This window comes from Homalodisca vitripennis, chromosome 6 (genome assembly GCF_021130785.1).
Source record: "Homalodisca vitripennis isolate AUS2020 chromosome 6, UT_GWSS_2.1, whole genome shotgun sequence".
Lineage (NCBI taxonomy): Eukaryota > Metazoa > Arthropoda > Insecta > Hemiptera > Cicadellidae > Homalodisca > Homalodisca vitripennis.
In genome coordinates, this window is record NC_060212.1 from 64,685,551 (window position 1) to 64,701,006 (window position 15,456).

Consider the following 15,456-nt stretch of genomic DNA (forward strand, 5'->3'; position numbering starts at 1 on the left):
TCTGTATCTTGGTCTCGAAACTGCTTGTAAACCTATCCAGAGTTAAACAAGTATTACATATGATGTCTATTTCATTTTTGCTTATAGTCCAAAAGGTGTCTATAGTAGTTGTGCAGAAAAAGGTCTTAATCCTGGGGCTTCGCCCCTATCAGTCCGGTTGGCCTCAACAGCAAAATTCGCATTACTATCCATTTCATGAGCTGTACGCAGGTTATAAGTACGATACAAAGATACTGATAAGTTAGTGATAAGCTGACTAAGATTAAAATAAAGCGATGTATTTTCTTCAATCACCATCTCAGAGAGGATGATTGTATATATTGCGGTCCAGATAAAACGTTTTCAATAACAATTCCAGTCATGACCATGAGTATTCCGAACAGTATGGCGGGAATAGTAGGGCTGAAGGTTACTGGAATGATATTCTCTTCCTTTAGGGTGCTCAGAGTCATTTTTCGTAATGGCAAGGATCACTTACATACAGTGGATCTAATAGATGCAACAGTACAAGGCGGCCTTATTGCATCTCCAGTGCATCAGGAGAGATGTTTAGATGTTTGGCGAGGATAGGGCCATTTTACAGTAGGTTCAAGAATGGTTAAGGGATATCTCGCCTGTCGGGAAGGAATTACGGTGTTGCTTCTGTTGGAAACCACAACCCGGACGTAGTCTAACGGTGCGTGATTAGATATGGTAATGGAATTACTTAACTGTGACTGAATTCAAGGGTGCATGGTGTCGTTTTGTTGTTACAGGTGGATCCTTGTTAGATAATTTCAGATTAAGAGGGCTTATTCAGCCAAACTAAATGGGGTAGTGGAGATGTGATTTGACCTAAAATACCATGATTCATTTCACAGAGCCTTGGATCTCAAAATAGGGACCCTAGTAAAAATAGGAGATCCTTATGCCACCCGTATTGCACGTTAGTAGCTTCAGCCTTTTTTGATGCGAGAAATAAGTGGTCGGGAATTTTTAGAATGCCCAACGTCAGGGATGGTTGGAGACATTTTGCTGTTCAGGCAAGAGCTTCCGGGGCCCCTCGTTTTTGGAGATGGACGAAAACCAAACAAGACAAAATCAAGTAACAGATAAAAAGGTTAGATAGTCTGACCACAAATACCTGAGTGAATTAACACATACTATACACTGACCTAACCATAATTTCTTAAAAAATATTTACGTTTTTTAGACGCAGATGACGGAATGTAACCCAAGTGGCTATATGAAAAGTTATTCAATTTAATTACAGCTCTACCACAGTATAACTAAAGTTTAACAAATAGAAGAATTTGTATCCGTCATAACACAAAAATATTGTTGTTGGCATTACAAGGGTTTTTAATTTTGAAAGGAAATGTCTTTTTATTAAAGATTATTTCATTTCGTTGGAAACTATACGTTCAATATGGATTCATCAGCTAGTAAGTAATATATTATATCGACATCTTTCATTTAAATGCTTACTACAGTATCAACGAAACTGAATTAACGAAAATTATTTACAAGCTCTCATTATGGTTTATCGGAAAAAGATTTTTCACTAGTCAAGTAATTTTATTATAATTCCAGGCGAAGGGCGATTGAAGCGAGATAATCGATTCTGGACCGAAGAGCCACCAGCTGTGTGGACAAGCCGTGCTCAGTCAGCTGAATGATATCATATGTGATTTTATAGAATAAGAAGAATAAAGATCCACTTTTGGTGGCACACGGATACAAATGCAATTGTAACCGGAATGTTTACAAGTTTTACCAACACTTACCATAATTTATCCAAGAACTTTGTTTGTTTTATTTACATTGCCAGTCATAAGTTAAAACGTTGTAAAAAAAGGAAAAAGGAATACTGTTTTGGTAAGAAATAGATAGAAAGATTGAACGTTTCCACAATTCGTTTCAGTAACAAAACTAAATTCTTTACATAGTCAGGAAAATTCCATCAATGTCTGTCTAAGCTCATCGTGATCTCTAAAACCACCTAAACATGAGGAAAAACAAACAAAAATTCCTTGCTCTGAAGTCACAATGAGAAGATGAAAGCTACAAGAAATGTCCTTATTTATATTTGACACAAAGACCAAACATATATATTTGACATTAGTGCCCATGGACATAGAGCACTAATTTAAAATATATTAAAGAAATCGAATATCCAATTACCCAGTTCACAACACGTTTCCTTATAGAGAATGTCACGCAACAGAATTTATAAAGCATAATGTTTCCTTATGTTGCATTCGCACTTCCATTGTAAAATGGCGGGAGAACTAAGTGACATGTACTGTAAGAGAGTATCCTTGATATTTCCATTACACTCAGGTGAGGTGACACGGATCTAGGTCGTGTATTACGTAAGTTATCCTGCCGGAAATGGAGGAACGGGAGTTCCTCAAGGCTCATTCCTGGCACCAATGTTTTTCCATGGTATCCTGCATAGTTCGAATAACTTTCATAGTAAACAGTTTTAGATTGTAAAAATATAGAATTCTAGGGTAACTTCAGCTTATCACTTATGTACTTCCTAAACTAGGAGGCAAAAAAACGCAATGCTCTGAAAACGGCTAGTCATAAGAGAAGATGAAAACAACAAGAAATTTCCTTATTTATATTTCACAAAGCTAAACCATGGACATGAGGCACTAATTTAAAAAATATCAAAAAAATCAATCCAATTACCCAATCCACAACACGTTTCCTTATATCCCGACATTCAGTTTCAAAATCATACTCAAAGAATGTCACGCAACAGAATCTATAGAGCATTATATTTCTTTATATTGCATTCCGGACTTCCATTGTAAAATGGCGGGAGAACTAAGTGACATGTACTGTAAGACATATCCTTGATATTTCCATTACACTCAGGTGAGGTGACACGAATCTGGGTCGTGTATTGCGTAAGTTATCCTGCCGGAAATGGAGGAACGGGAGTTCCTCAAGGCTTATTCCTGGCACCAATGTTTTTCCATGGTATCCTGAATAGTTCGAATAACTTTAATAGTAGTTTTAGATTGGTAAAAATATAGCATTCTAGGGTAACTTTACAGTAGGAGTGATCACAACATATTTCAAAATACTATTCACTAACAGTCTTTGTTTGAACAGCTCCTTAACTGGTTGGAATTTCTCAAGCAATATTGATCCTTTGTTATGTGTGCAGCCACGTGGGGAACGTTATCGGAATACAAGTGGCCCAACGCTTAGCCCACACGGCCGTAAACTCCCCAACGTGACCCCTGTTCCGCTTTCAGGCCACGTCCGCTGAATAGGAGTCGACGATAACACATGTCAAGGCTGCCCGTCCGTCGGACTCGTCCAGCATTGTTCTGATGTAATGTCGGAATTAGATTTAAGTTACTGAATTATAGCAGTTGGAGTCAGCCAGGTACTTGACTAAAATAATGAAATTAAAGTACAAAAAAGGCGTTGCCACACTGTGAAAATTAAAAATCTTTGTGTGATTTTTTTAACTGTAGAACTTTATCAAATCAAACAAATACAAAAAATTAAAATTCTCATTACACTGAATCAAAAGGATGTTTTATCGACATAGAGGTCACGATCTAAATCATTAAAACTCTACGAGAGTGGAGTGTTCTTGCGGAACGGTACGATTTCTGTGAAGATAGTTAAGTTTAGAGAAGACTGCAAAAGTAGTAAAGTATATCTATAGCAAAAAGCAAGCATTGAGACAGAATGCATATTAAAGATACGCGATTATAAATAGGATGTTATTAACACTGTGAAGGAAACAGGATTTTTCTGGATATTTGCCATCGTTCAGTGATACAAAAATCAGTAACACCACGTTTCGAGATCTGCAATCAGATCTCTTTTTCAGGTAAATAACTAACCTAACACATAATTACAAACTAGGTTAAAATAAATAAATCATACCAGAGCGTTGTGATATACGTAAGTCAGGAATCACAACCACCATGTTGTGTGTCAATTTCCTAACTCTAAAACATGCGCTTAATAAAAAACTAAACACTACACTAATTATTAAAACTGAACTACAGAATACAGGCATTCGTCGACCAACCACCTACAACTGTTTTTTTATATTGTTACTAGTAAATTGTCTGAAGTGCATCGTTTAAATTATTGCTTTTTGAAGGCAATCTACTCAGGTTCTAACCTCTGTTACCTATAGTACGTCTGCACCTACCTTCGTGTCTTGAAACAGGTCATTGATGCTATCTATCCATAAGCCTGAATATTATCGCAATTAGCCACCCCCTCTACGACATTTAACACTTTTCCACTACGTAATTTGTATAATTATTTGATTAATAGAAGTAGCGCAACCTTGATTTGATCAAAGTTTCGTTTTTAAACTGAATTGTAATTGATTCCTGACGAAATTATAAATTATTTTCGCTCACGATTTACGAAATTGATTGCCAACGATTAATGTAATACAGTATTAAGGCCTAATATTTAGATATTATCTGTCATTATATAGTAAATATAGTACGAGGTCGGCGGAGTTGTGGAAGGAGGATTGGAAAGCTTAAAATTCGCTGTGCGGAGCATGCGTGTACTGGAGAGCGAAGTCGCGTGTGTAAATGACGTAAAGTGGATCAACGTCGATTGTCAATTTGATGACGCTCTCAATGACGTCATTCAATTCATCCATCATTCCCCTGTCAGATATAGTCCTCGTATTGTTGGGCTCTCTACGCATTCACAAAAAGTGTCTCGTAATATTTACTTTTAAGCGGTGCATTGTTTTTGTGGGCCAAAAAGCATTTGTCCGACGTGTAATTTTAGTATGTTGTATGTATCGAGCCGACTCTAAAATGTGGGTTTTATAGAGTAAAATTCTGTACAATCACGTGTTGTTTTTCCAACCTAGATTTTAATCAAAGGAATTTCAAGAGTTAAAAGTGCCAGCCGAGTCAGTAACAAAGCTGCATGAGCTCGTTATACAGTGCCGGCGAATACGGGATCGAAGGAGGGAAAGGAAACGTCTTTTGTCGACGGGAAATTAGAGAGGGCTGTGATAATGCATACTACATAAAGGGCTGCATCTGGCAGACAGACTGTGTGCGATATTTTAGAACAGGCAAAGTCACGATCTCTTGTAAAAGCAAGGGAAGTTTTACAAGCGAATTATTTCATAAAATATTATATAACATTTTGAATTTAAAAATTGTACACCTTGTAAAAAACTGTAATTTAAACTATTACACTTTTCAAGTATAAATAACAAAATCAAGCACGAATAAATGAGAGGACTTGTATAATGTAAAGAACGAAACCAGATTTAAACCTAATCTAACATAATATAACCTAGCCTAACGCTATCGCCGAAAATCTAATTACAAAAATTGTTTGGTACTCCGCAAATGACAAAATCACAAATCATGGCTTAATTTCCAGCAAGGAAAAGGCGTCGCACGGGGAAGCCGCAATCCGGATAAATCACTCTCAGAGAAACGAAAGCGAGCGTCTTCTTAATGCTAATCCAAACCGTAATCAAGAAGGACACTTTCGCTTCGCAGGCAAGACCACTGATGGGCTACAATTAAAACAGATTGCAGGGCGCCTTTATAACCTAGTTTCTCCGGTAGTAAGGCACCTGTTATCTGTCACTTTCACACCTGCAGCGTACTGCATGTGGAGCGGCGGGCAGGGCAAGCAAGTTGTCGGTGGCGGGAAAGTCACCTAACACTTTTACCGCTGTTAATTAGATCACGTCAGGTCCGAAGCTGAAGCGCGATTGGTCACGATTGGCGGTAACGCGACGGTGGCGCTCTGCGCTCTCGTGACGGCCTGAAGTACTACGCTTACGCTACCTCACAGGATGATAATGGGCATTACCGGAGTAAGTGGTGTGTACTGTGCGGTCGCGGTTGGAGTACGTTCAGGGTAATCACGAGTTATAACAATCTCTGCTGGATGCTACAACACGTTTACTTTCTAGACATTTCACACTTCATTTTGGTCATTCGGCCACGTGTTACACGCTTACAACTATTGTACTCGTTTGACTTCCTACCCCGAATAGATAGTAGTCTCAGACTTGTTTTATGGGATTAGCAGAACTTTATTAGAAGAGAATAACTAGGTGTGAAAACTAATGGTGACAAAATGAACTCACCAGAATCACATATTGTTGAAAACTACTGGTTTTATTGAAAATTAAGCTATTATACACAACATGCTGCAATCGGTTGTTGGTTGAAGTGTTTTGTTTCAATTTCAGAATTACTTATTGCCCTGACCAAAACTACCTAAGAAACAAATACTTTTGAAGAAAAGGACATGGATCTTCACATTATGCTCATCAAGCGTCATGGCCTGCAATCATATTTCGCAGTCATGTTTGAATTAGTATACAAAACTCGCATCTTTATGTAAAATTGTGTGGGCCTAATTTCAAGATGATCTTATATGTCAACTTTCTTCTCGGAATGATCACAAAAACTTCCTTACATTGTGGGAAATAGCCCTATATTGGAGGGCTGTAACTAAGCAATGTTTCAACAATTGTATGAATGCACGATCGTAACGCTATTGCACCACCTCCCGCGAAGGGAGAAAGATATTTTCAACCTGCGCTAGAATATCGAGGACTGTCACATCTTTTGCCACTAGAAACTCACACACCGTACCAGTATATTGAGCACTAACCAATAAATGAGACTTTTCCATACCTTGAAAATGAACTGGCCCATGTCGGAAATCTTGTCGGTGCCCGAAGACCGCTTGAAGCAATGCAAGTAGTCTCTGGTGAGGATGAAGTAGCGCTCTTTCCACCGCGAGAACAGCCTCTCTCTCTGTTGCCAGAGCAGGCCTTTCTTGATGGCGTGCTGCATTTCACCACGGTCCGACACCAGGGACTGCAACAAGAAACGTCTGCGTCAGTGCAAGGAATTTAGAAATACTGGTCTTCTCCAACAACATTAAATCAGTGCTGGTCTGGATTCTTGTCTTCAAGGAGTCATTGTTCAAATACTTCATTATGATCTGGCTTCACTTTAGTGTCCGAAGAGACAAATGGCAAAGCAGTCACTTTTTGCATTGGTTGCATAGTTCTTTTTCCATTACACTACTGTTTAAACAGCTAAGTTGCATACCAAGGCTTATAATACATAACCAAATCAAAACGACTACTCCCTTAAAAATTGAAGATAAATCTGTAATGTAGTGTTGCACAAAATGATTAAAAAAGTTTTTAACAGTTTTCCAATCGCAATACAAATTTATTTATTCCTTCCCCCGGATGTTGACCTCCGGGAAATACTTCATCTCCGGGAACGACGCGACGCGCCAATTTCTAAATTGCCCTAATATTTACTGCCGGTACCGACTCAACCCTTTATTAGCTGCGACGATTTATTCAATCGGATTTGTTATTTCGCATCACGTTCGGCGTCGCCTCCTAACGAGATTAGCCGAGATAGGGTGAGGGGGAAAAGTTTGGGGGGGGGAGGGGTGGGCGTCGCGTCGTGACGGTTAATGTTCTATACAGCCCTCTAAAACACGAACCTAATAAACTGCGAAACTGGTTGGGAGTGCCACAAAGTTGCTCGATTGGAAAAAATTAAAAATCTGCGTTTTTAAGTATTCTTAAATAAGATCAATTTAGATAAATTTATCGAAGGGCAAACCTTAATTTATCGAAGGGCACATGCATCATTGCTTACAATAATTATACAATCGACAATAGTTTACACACCATTGATTTATTCAACACGGTCTACCGACTTGTTTCCTGATTCGCATCGTTAATCGATGTAATGAATCGAGTTTTCCTCGGGACGTTTAAAGTATTGTATCTATTTTCTAAAACAAAGACAATAAAAATATTGGCAGAGTTTCTATAGAACTTAACGGCTGTAGCTTTAGTACTGTACAGAAAATAGATGTTACCTAATAGTGGGCAATAATAAATAAATAACATCAAAAGCACCGTCGCATAATCAAGAACAGAATTTCAAAGAATAAGAAATTCACAGGCCAATTCACTTTGTTACAATTAAAGCTGAAATCATGTCACTTACTTATAACGTTAATCGGTTCAGTATTATATTTCACAAAATTGCCTTTTTAAATTATAGATACAATATAAAACGAAAGGAAAATTCACTTTGTTGCTATGCAACCCATAAAGATTATAATATGTAACTATTACAATAAATATTTTGTAGTATAGAATGTGTTCTAAGTATAATTTGTACTTAGTTTGCTACCAAATTTATTTCTTCTGCGATTTTCTTGTTACCATAATGGATACCCATTAAAACCAATGAAAAATTTTCAATAAGCTCAGCCAAATCCCATATTGTGATAAGCACTATTCTCGAACTATATTGCCTATACAGAAATGAAGCTTTATGGAAAATTCATCTCTATTCATAAAAGTTCATTCTCGAGGTATTGTGTGGACAGACATACAGAAAAGCAGAAATGAAATTGCTAACGCTCAGCCAACAAATTTACTCAATTTGTAATCTTTATGCATGGTTATATTTGAAGTTTCAGTGCTAATAGTACTGTACCTCATATTTTAGCTTAGTAACAACCAATAACAGCAATTAATCAATGTTTCAAAAGATTAGATGATTTCACAATGACCTTTAATTTTATAATCTATAATATTAAAACACTTTTTTATTTTTACAACGATTTTAAGTGTATAAAACCATTATTGTATATACATATTTGGTATAAATCGAACGCTCTTACATTCTAGATGTGCCTTTTGTGGATTTGAAATATATCTGGATATAGGACTAACCCACGAGCTCCCAAAGTTCCAATGCTAATCTAATGACGGTTTTAAAACGGCTGATAACTGAAACACACGCATTACCAGGCATTTAATAATCCAACTAACTAACTTAATCAGCTGATCGGTTATAGCGTTCACCAACTTAATAATAGCTTATTGCCTTATGAAGGTTCACACACGTTATTACTAAACAGTATTTTTTTTGTTCTTGAATTGTCACATCAGTTTTTTTCTTTTATTCGCCAATAGAGCATAGTTATAATACATGTAAAACTAAAGCAAAAAAGTCCATTAATTCAGAATTAGTTGGATTGAGATGAATGAATTTATGAAATAAGAAATATTATTTGTTTCTTACAATCCAGGAACGATATTCAAGAACCGGTACTTGAGCAATGCCATAAGTAATATAGCTACGTTCTAAAATTTTCGGATATCTCTAACGTTTAAGTAGTAGTAAATCAATATAAATAAGTTACATGATAAAGTATGAAGACTATCATAGTCAGAGGAAAAATTTTGCTGATGATATCTTGTCAGGTTAACAATATCATTAAGTATTTAGTCAGCTGTGGTGCAGACATGACCGCAAAAACTTCAGCCACTAAAGGTGAAAGTGACAATGGCTAGCCGAGGGCAACGAGATGGTTTGTATTGACATATCAAATTATATGGAGATTATAATTTCACTTTCCCCCCAGCTACTGTTCGTCCAGCCGGCAACTGTCAGGATAACTTTCCCTGGCGCCGACTACTCAGCGAATTTGATGAGTTCGGGTACTGTTATGTTTGTTCCAACGTTGCTCTTAAGTTTCTATCCGGGCATAACCTCTTATCAATTCAAATTATCCATCGTGTATGTGAATAATACCGTATAATACGTAGTACTTAACTGAACTTTCCTTTCTGTATTGGTTCCTGAAACCATTCATAACATAACATTATTTACAAACGCGATCATCAACTACTGTTTTAACTACAGGTCACTATTCTCTGACCATCTGTAAAATAGAAAACAAATGTGAATGAATATAGTTCAATGAAAATGGGATAGTTAATTATTTCACCGTTCAAAAATGAAGGTGACGAAAAGAATTAATCAAAACTTCTGGGAATAAATTGATACAACGGATATTTAATCAAAGGATTCGACAGAATGTAATGATAGAGTTAGCGCAGGGATGGACAGACATACAAACGGACTGCCCGTTGACCTTTTGTCCCCAAACCCAATAAGGTTCTTCCTTACACTAAGAAGAATACATGTACCAAGTTCCAAGTCTCAAGGTCCTTTCTAGAGTTGTTGCATGGCGGAAGGACGGACAGACAGACATCGAAACGATTTCAGGAAGGCCTTTTAGATCTGTAATAGGAAAGTAATAACTGAAATAACAAAATAATTACTTATACAATGTTTGTTTTGGATTATACCTACTGTTCTTAAGTAAATAGTGTAATCGATATTTATTGGAATGCTTTCTTTGATTCTCCAGTTATTAAAATAGAAGTGAAAACAAAGAAAAACAGTCTATGTGATTGTTCGAACATGGTCAGAGAGTGTGTCTAGTTTCCGGTCAGAACCAATGCCACATAAACGCAAAACATATCGGTCTGGAGTTATTGCCTATCAAGTAAAAGAACATAACGAGGGTCATGATCCTGAATACCTGAAAAAGATAACACAATGTTATAAACGCGACTAACCGTAACTAATAAGTCAGGGAAATAAAACTCTGATTGCAGGCTGATAAGGGAATCTTACAGACTAATTAATCAGTAAGCATTTACTACATGAAATTTCATTTCGCAAAAGAAAGTACTGCGTTAATTGCAGGTAATCTGCCGGACCGAGCGAGACCACACATAAACGATTGTTGGCTACGGGCAGAGTCACGACGCGACGGTAACGCGATATTTGATATCCTGGCACAGTGCCGGTCAAAGTAACCCCGGATTGAGCGAGAGCACACATAACCGATTGTAAGCTACGGACAGGGTCACGACGCGACATTATCGCGATCTCTGATATCCTGACACAGTGCCTGTCAAACTAACCCCGACCGACCGAGAGCACACATAATCGACTACGAGCTACGGGCAGGGGCACGATGTGATAGTAACGCGATATTTGCTATCCTGGCACAGTGACTGTCAAACTAACCCCGACCGACCGAGAGCACACATAATCGACTACGAGCTACGGGCAGGGGCACGATGTGATAGTAACGCGATATTTGCTATCCTGGCACAGTGACTGTCAAACTAACCCCGACCGACCGAGAGCACACATAATCGACTACGAGCTACGGGCAGGGGCACGATGTGATAGTAACGCGATATTTGCTATCCTGGCACAGTGACTGTCAAACTAACCCCGACCGACCGAGAGCACACATAATCGACTACGAGCTACGGGCAGGCTCACAACGTGATAGTAACGCAATATTTGCTATCCTGGCACAGTGACTGTCAAACTAACCCTGACCGACCGAGAGCACACATAATCGACTAAGAGCTACGGGCAGGGGCACGACGTGATAGTAACGCGATATTTGCTATCCTGGCACAGTGACTGTCAAACTAACCCCGACCGACCGAGAGCACACATAATCGACTACGAGCTACGGGCAGGGGCACGATGTGATAGTAACGCGATATTTGCTATCCTGGCACAGTGACTGTCAAACTAACCCCGACCGACCGAGAGCACACATAATCGACTACGAGCTACGGGCAGGGGCACGATGTGATAGTAACGCGATATTTGCTATCCTGGCACAGTGACTGTCAAACTAACCCCGACCGACCGAGAGCACACATAATCGACTACGAGCTACGAGCAGGGGCACGATGTGATAGTAACGCGATATTTGCTATCCTGGCACAGTGACTGTCAAACTAACCCCGACCGACCGAGAGCACACATAATAGACTACGAGCTACGGGCAGGCTCACAACGTGATAGTAACGCGATATTTGCTATCCTGGCACAGTGACTGTCAAACTAACCCCGACCGACCGAGAGCACACATAATAGACTACGAGCTACGGGCAGGCTCACAACGTGATAGTAACGCGATATTTGCTATCCTGGCACAGTGCCTGTCAAACTAACTGTAGCCTAACCGTACCATTACTGTGCTGCGTTTTATAGCTACAATTAAACTTTATAGTTAATTAGAGAAACCGTTTTAAATAGATAATGACTTAAAAATCGAAATCTGACTGATATGTTTACTTCAATGTTTGCTGAAGTTATAACTTAGATAATGGTCAAATTGAGACATTCTAATATTAGCAAAGAAATTATCTGGCCAATATAATAACATGAAGAAAAATGAAACCTCCGATAGTGTTGTAGGTGGTCGTTTAGGCTCAGTATACGGTTAATTTAATTAATTATATAACGTTTTCAGCAATTAATTGAGTTTAGGTCACAATGAGAGACGACGCAAAGGGTATCACATATCATTATATTACTTCAAGTTTATATATCACGTTATCTGTTATTATTATTAACAATATGGCACTCTACGTCAAAAATACTCTTCAAATGAAGCGAATTTGAATTTTTCGAAGCATACGTGATGTACGAGAATGTTCTACGTAAGTGGTTAAAGTGATTACTTATTTTCACGTGTGAAACCCGTCACAGTACAGTGTAGAGGTATAGAACACAAAACCTATCCCAAACACATTTAATTCAAAAGTAAAGTGAAGTTAATTAACCCACATTTTGAGTCATTGTGTTGTTAGAGCACTGGTTAAATTTTTGATCCTTGAAGCGATATATTTCATCTGCTTCAAAAGGAAATTGTGTTTAATATTTGTTGAGTGTTTTCATCCAAACCGTTGTGCTATTAATAACTAGGTATATAACAAGAAAATAATAAAATCAGTGTCATGAGAAAATCTATATAAGAATTTCCTGGATTTTGATAAAGACATTGTAGTTTTTCTAATATAAAATCTTGGAGGAGAGAAGTCTTTGACACTTATCTACCACATCTCAGCCGTATCATGATTTTCCCAACCACCGATACATTCTTCCCGGCTATGGGTAAATTCCAAGGTCGACCAAGCCAAAACTGAACTCATTCGGTTAAAGAATAGATATGAATGGATCAAAAACATCTTTGAAAGGCTTCTTTCTTTCCTACTGATAAAAGAAAATACGATTAATAAAGCCTCGTATAATAAGCTGAAAATCGACAGTTAACGATTAAAGCGGTTTATAATAAATTAGGTGGAAATCAAGAGAAATGTTCTCTCTCTGGTGCTGCTCATTGGTTCGCAAACTACCGCTGATTTCTCTGGGGGGTCATCTTGTGGCGACTACGGCTCTGTCCCATGTTCTATATTGTGTAACATTTGTAGAGCGAGATAGAACAAAACTTTATCCCATCACTGGGTCGATAATGATATAGTTTTTGGAAAAAGTAATCCACATCTTAAACTTCTAGTGCATCATAGAAAATAACTTTTAGTAGTAGTCGTTATTAAAATTAATGTATGTTTTTAAATTGAAAACATCTTAACTCACAGACTAAGACGTAAAAACATTAAAAATATTTTCAGAAATTTAATAGATATATTTGAATTTTTGTAGATGTTAAAATAGAAATGTATGCTCCTGAGTTCAAAAAATAATGATGGAAAACAAATAAAAAAATTAACATCTGATTTTCTAAATGGTATTTTGTTTCTTTTAGAACATTAAAAGCTCCTTTCAAGCGACACGGAATGTCTACCCAAAGTATAAATCACAACAGAATAATCAAATTTTGGGCAAAAATAGTTAAGTGAATCACTCCATTTCACTCATTACAGAACGTAAAAATTGTTAGTAGGAGTTTCCTTGCAATGTTATACAATTATGCGTTGTATTACAAGATAATAATTTAACCCTTTCAGAACTGTATATTCTTGTAGTAGTTGAGTGATCAGCAGGCAAGGAATAGAAGCAGGGCCGAAACCTAATAGTGAGTAGGAAAGTATTGGTGCTGTACGTGGCTAGAAGGTTATCTTCTGGCCAGTTTATACATTCTGGATATAGCAAAAACTGCTGTCTCAATTACGTCAGGGTAACCCTATGGAGCGGTAGATCACTAATTGTAAGTGTCGATATTGGGGTAAAATGGTTGATTAGTAGGTATTCTACTGTGGAGGATAACTGTTGAAGTAGGTAGGACACCCTTACAGGTAATGGTTTTTGTAAGCCTAAACACGAAGGAATATCCTCCCCTGCTAGCTTTGACTGGAGGAGGCTAGGACAGAAGTAGCCTCCCCTTCTTCAGATTTAATGCCTACTATCTTTCCTTATTGTAAATTAACATAGCAAATCGATAGAAGGCGGCACCTACCTAGAACCATACCCATTGTGAATACCCTGCCAATCAGGAAGTAGCGCAATTAAAATCTTGCTTTTTACAGTATACATTGCATAGAGAACGTCATTTATGAATCGAAATTTTAAAAATCCATCCCTTATCAAGACATTCTATATGAAACATTTAGACCCCATTCATCTCTCGCCAATTACAACCCATTTCTAGCAGTAGAGTAGTTTTCTCTCTGCGTGGTCTCTTAGATAAATGCCAGAAACTTGATAACACGGTAAAAACTGTTCTAAACGTATCTCTAAAATTAAAATTTATGATAGTGCCAATTTGTTTTTTTTCTCATAAAATGTTTGTTTTTAGGGCCTAGGAAAGGTGGGGAGAAATGAAACTAAGAGAGTAGGGGAAGTAAACAAAGCCGCGTTCAAATTTTATGTTGGTTGATTCATTATTTTTATTTTTTATAAAATATGATACAATTTGAAACTAACATGCTATTATTTGCTAATCAGTCACCAAATGTCATTGACCTTGTCATATAATTTCGTGCTTAACTCAACAGCTGACTTCAATACTATGTGTAATGAAATATCAGTCAGGTTTAAACAACCGTCCGAATGATACGAGTATAATACAAATTCCCTTCAAGTATAAAAAAATGGGTTTTAGGAATTATTTGAAGAAACCAACAGAGAAAGTTTAACATATTTATAGAATATTTTTGAAATAAGTAAAAATCAATACATTTTCTTTTAATTAAGTAAAATACGTGTCGTTGCATTAAAAAATTACTTGTACTCTAACACCCCTTTCTTGCTGGTTTACATTTTTTCATTATAATATTTAAATACTAGAAAAATGTTAATGCAGATTTTATGTAAAAAAAACGTTCAATTGCAGGTACTAATAAGAAATCTGCAACAGTTCGAAAAATTTGATCAAACGGATTTTTGAGCGTAGCGAGTGAACGACAATTAACTTAGAACCGATACAGCCAACAATTAACGTAACCACACTGATTTGTTTATATTGTTATTACGCACAAAATAAAAAAAAATAATGTTTGCTGTATCACTTATAGCTTCCAAGATCCTTTCAGTGTGCATACAATTTGGAACACGTTGTATATATAGAATATGACATCTCACCATATGTGGAGGAGATATTCTTTAACTGTATGTATCTGCTTATTTACGTTTTATAAATAAAACTTAGATGGATTCAATTCTATTAATTCAAAAAATTAGAAATTTAGACTCAACCTATAAAAATAGCACATCAAATAAGTAGTATTAAAAAGAACTCGATTCACACAACTCATGGATGGGATGATGGATTCTCCACCCGTTCAAGTCCTGGATATGCCAC

General features: G+C 37.2%; 1 protein-coding gene across 4 annotated transcripts in view; it reads right to left on the reverse strand.

The window, feature by feature from the left end:
• Positions 1–15,456, reverse strand: part of LOC124364401 — a 175,240-nt gene that overhangs the window by 39,710 nt on the left and 120,074 nt on the right. For all 4 annotated transcript variants that reach the window (XM_046819847.1, XM_046819846.1, XM_046819848.1 and 1 more), the window contains exon 2: positions 6,669–6,854. In XM_046819847.1, the coding sequence (XP_046675803.1) occupies positions 6,669–6,854 (186 nt within the window). The remainder of the gene's footprint in view (positions 1–6,668; positions 6,855–15,456) is intronic.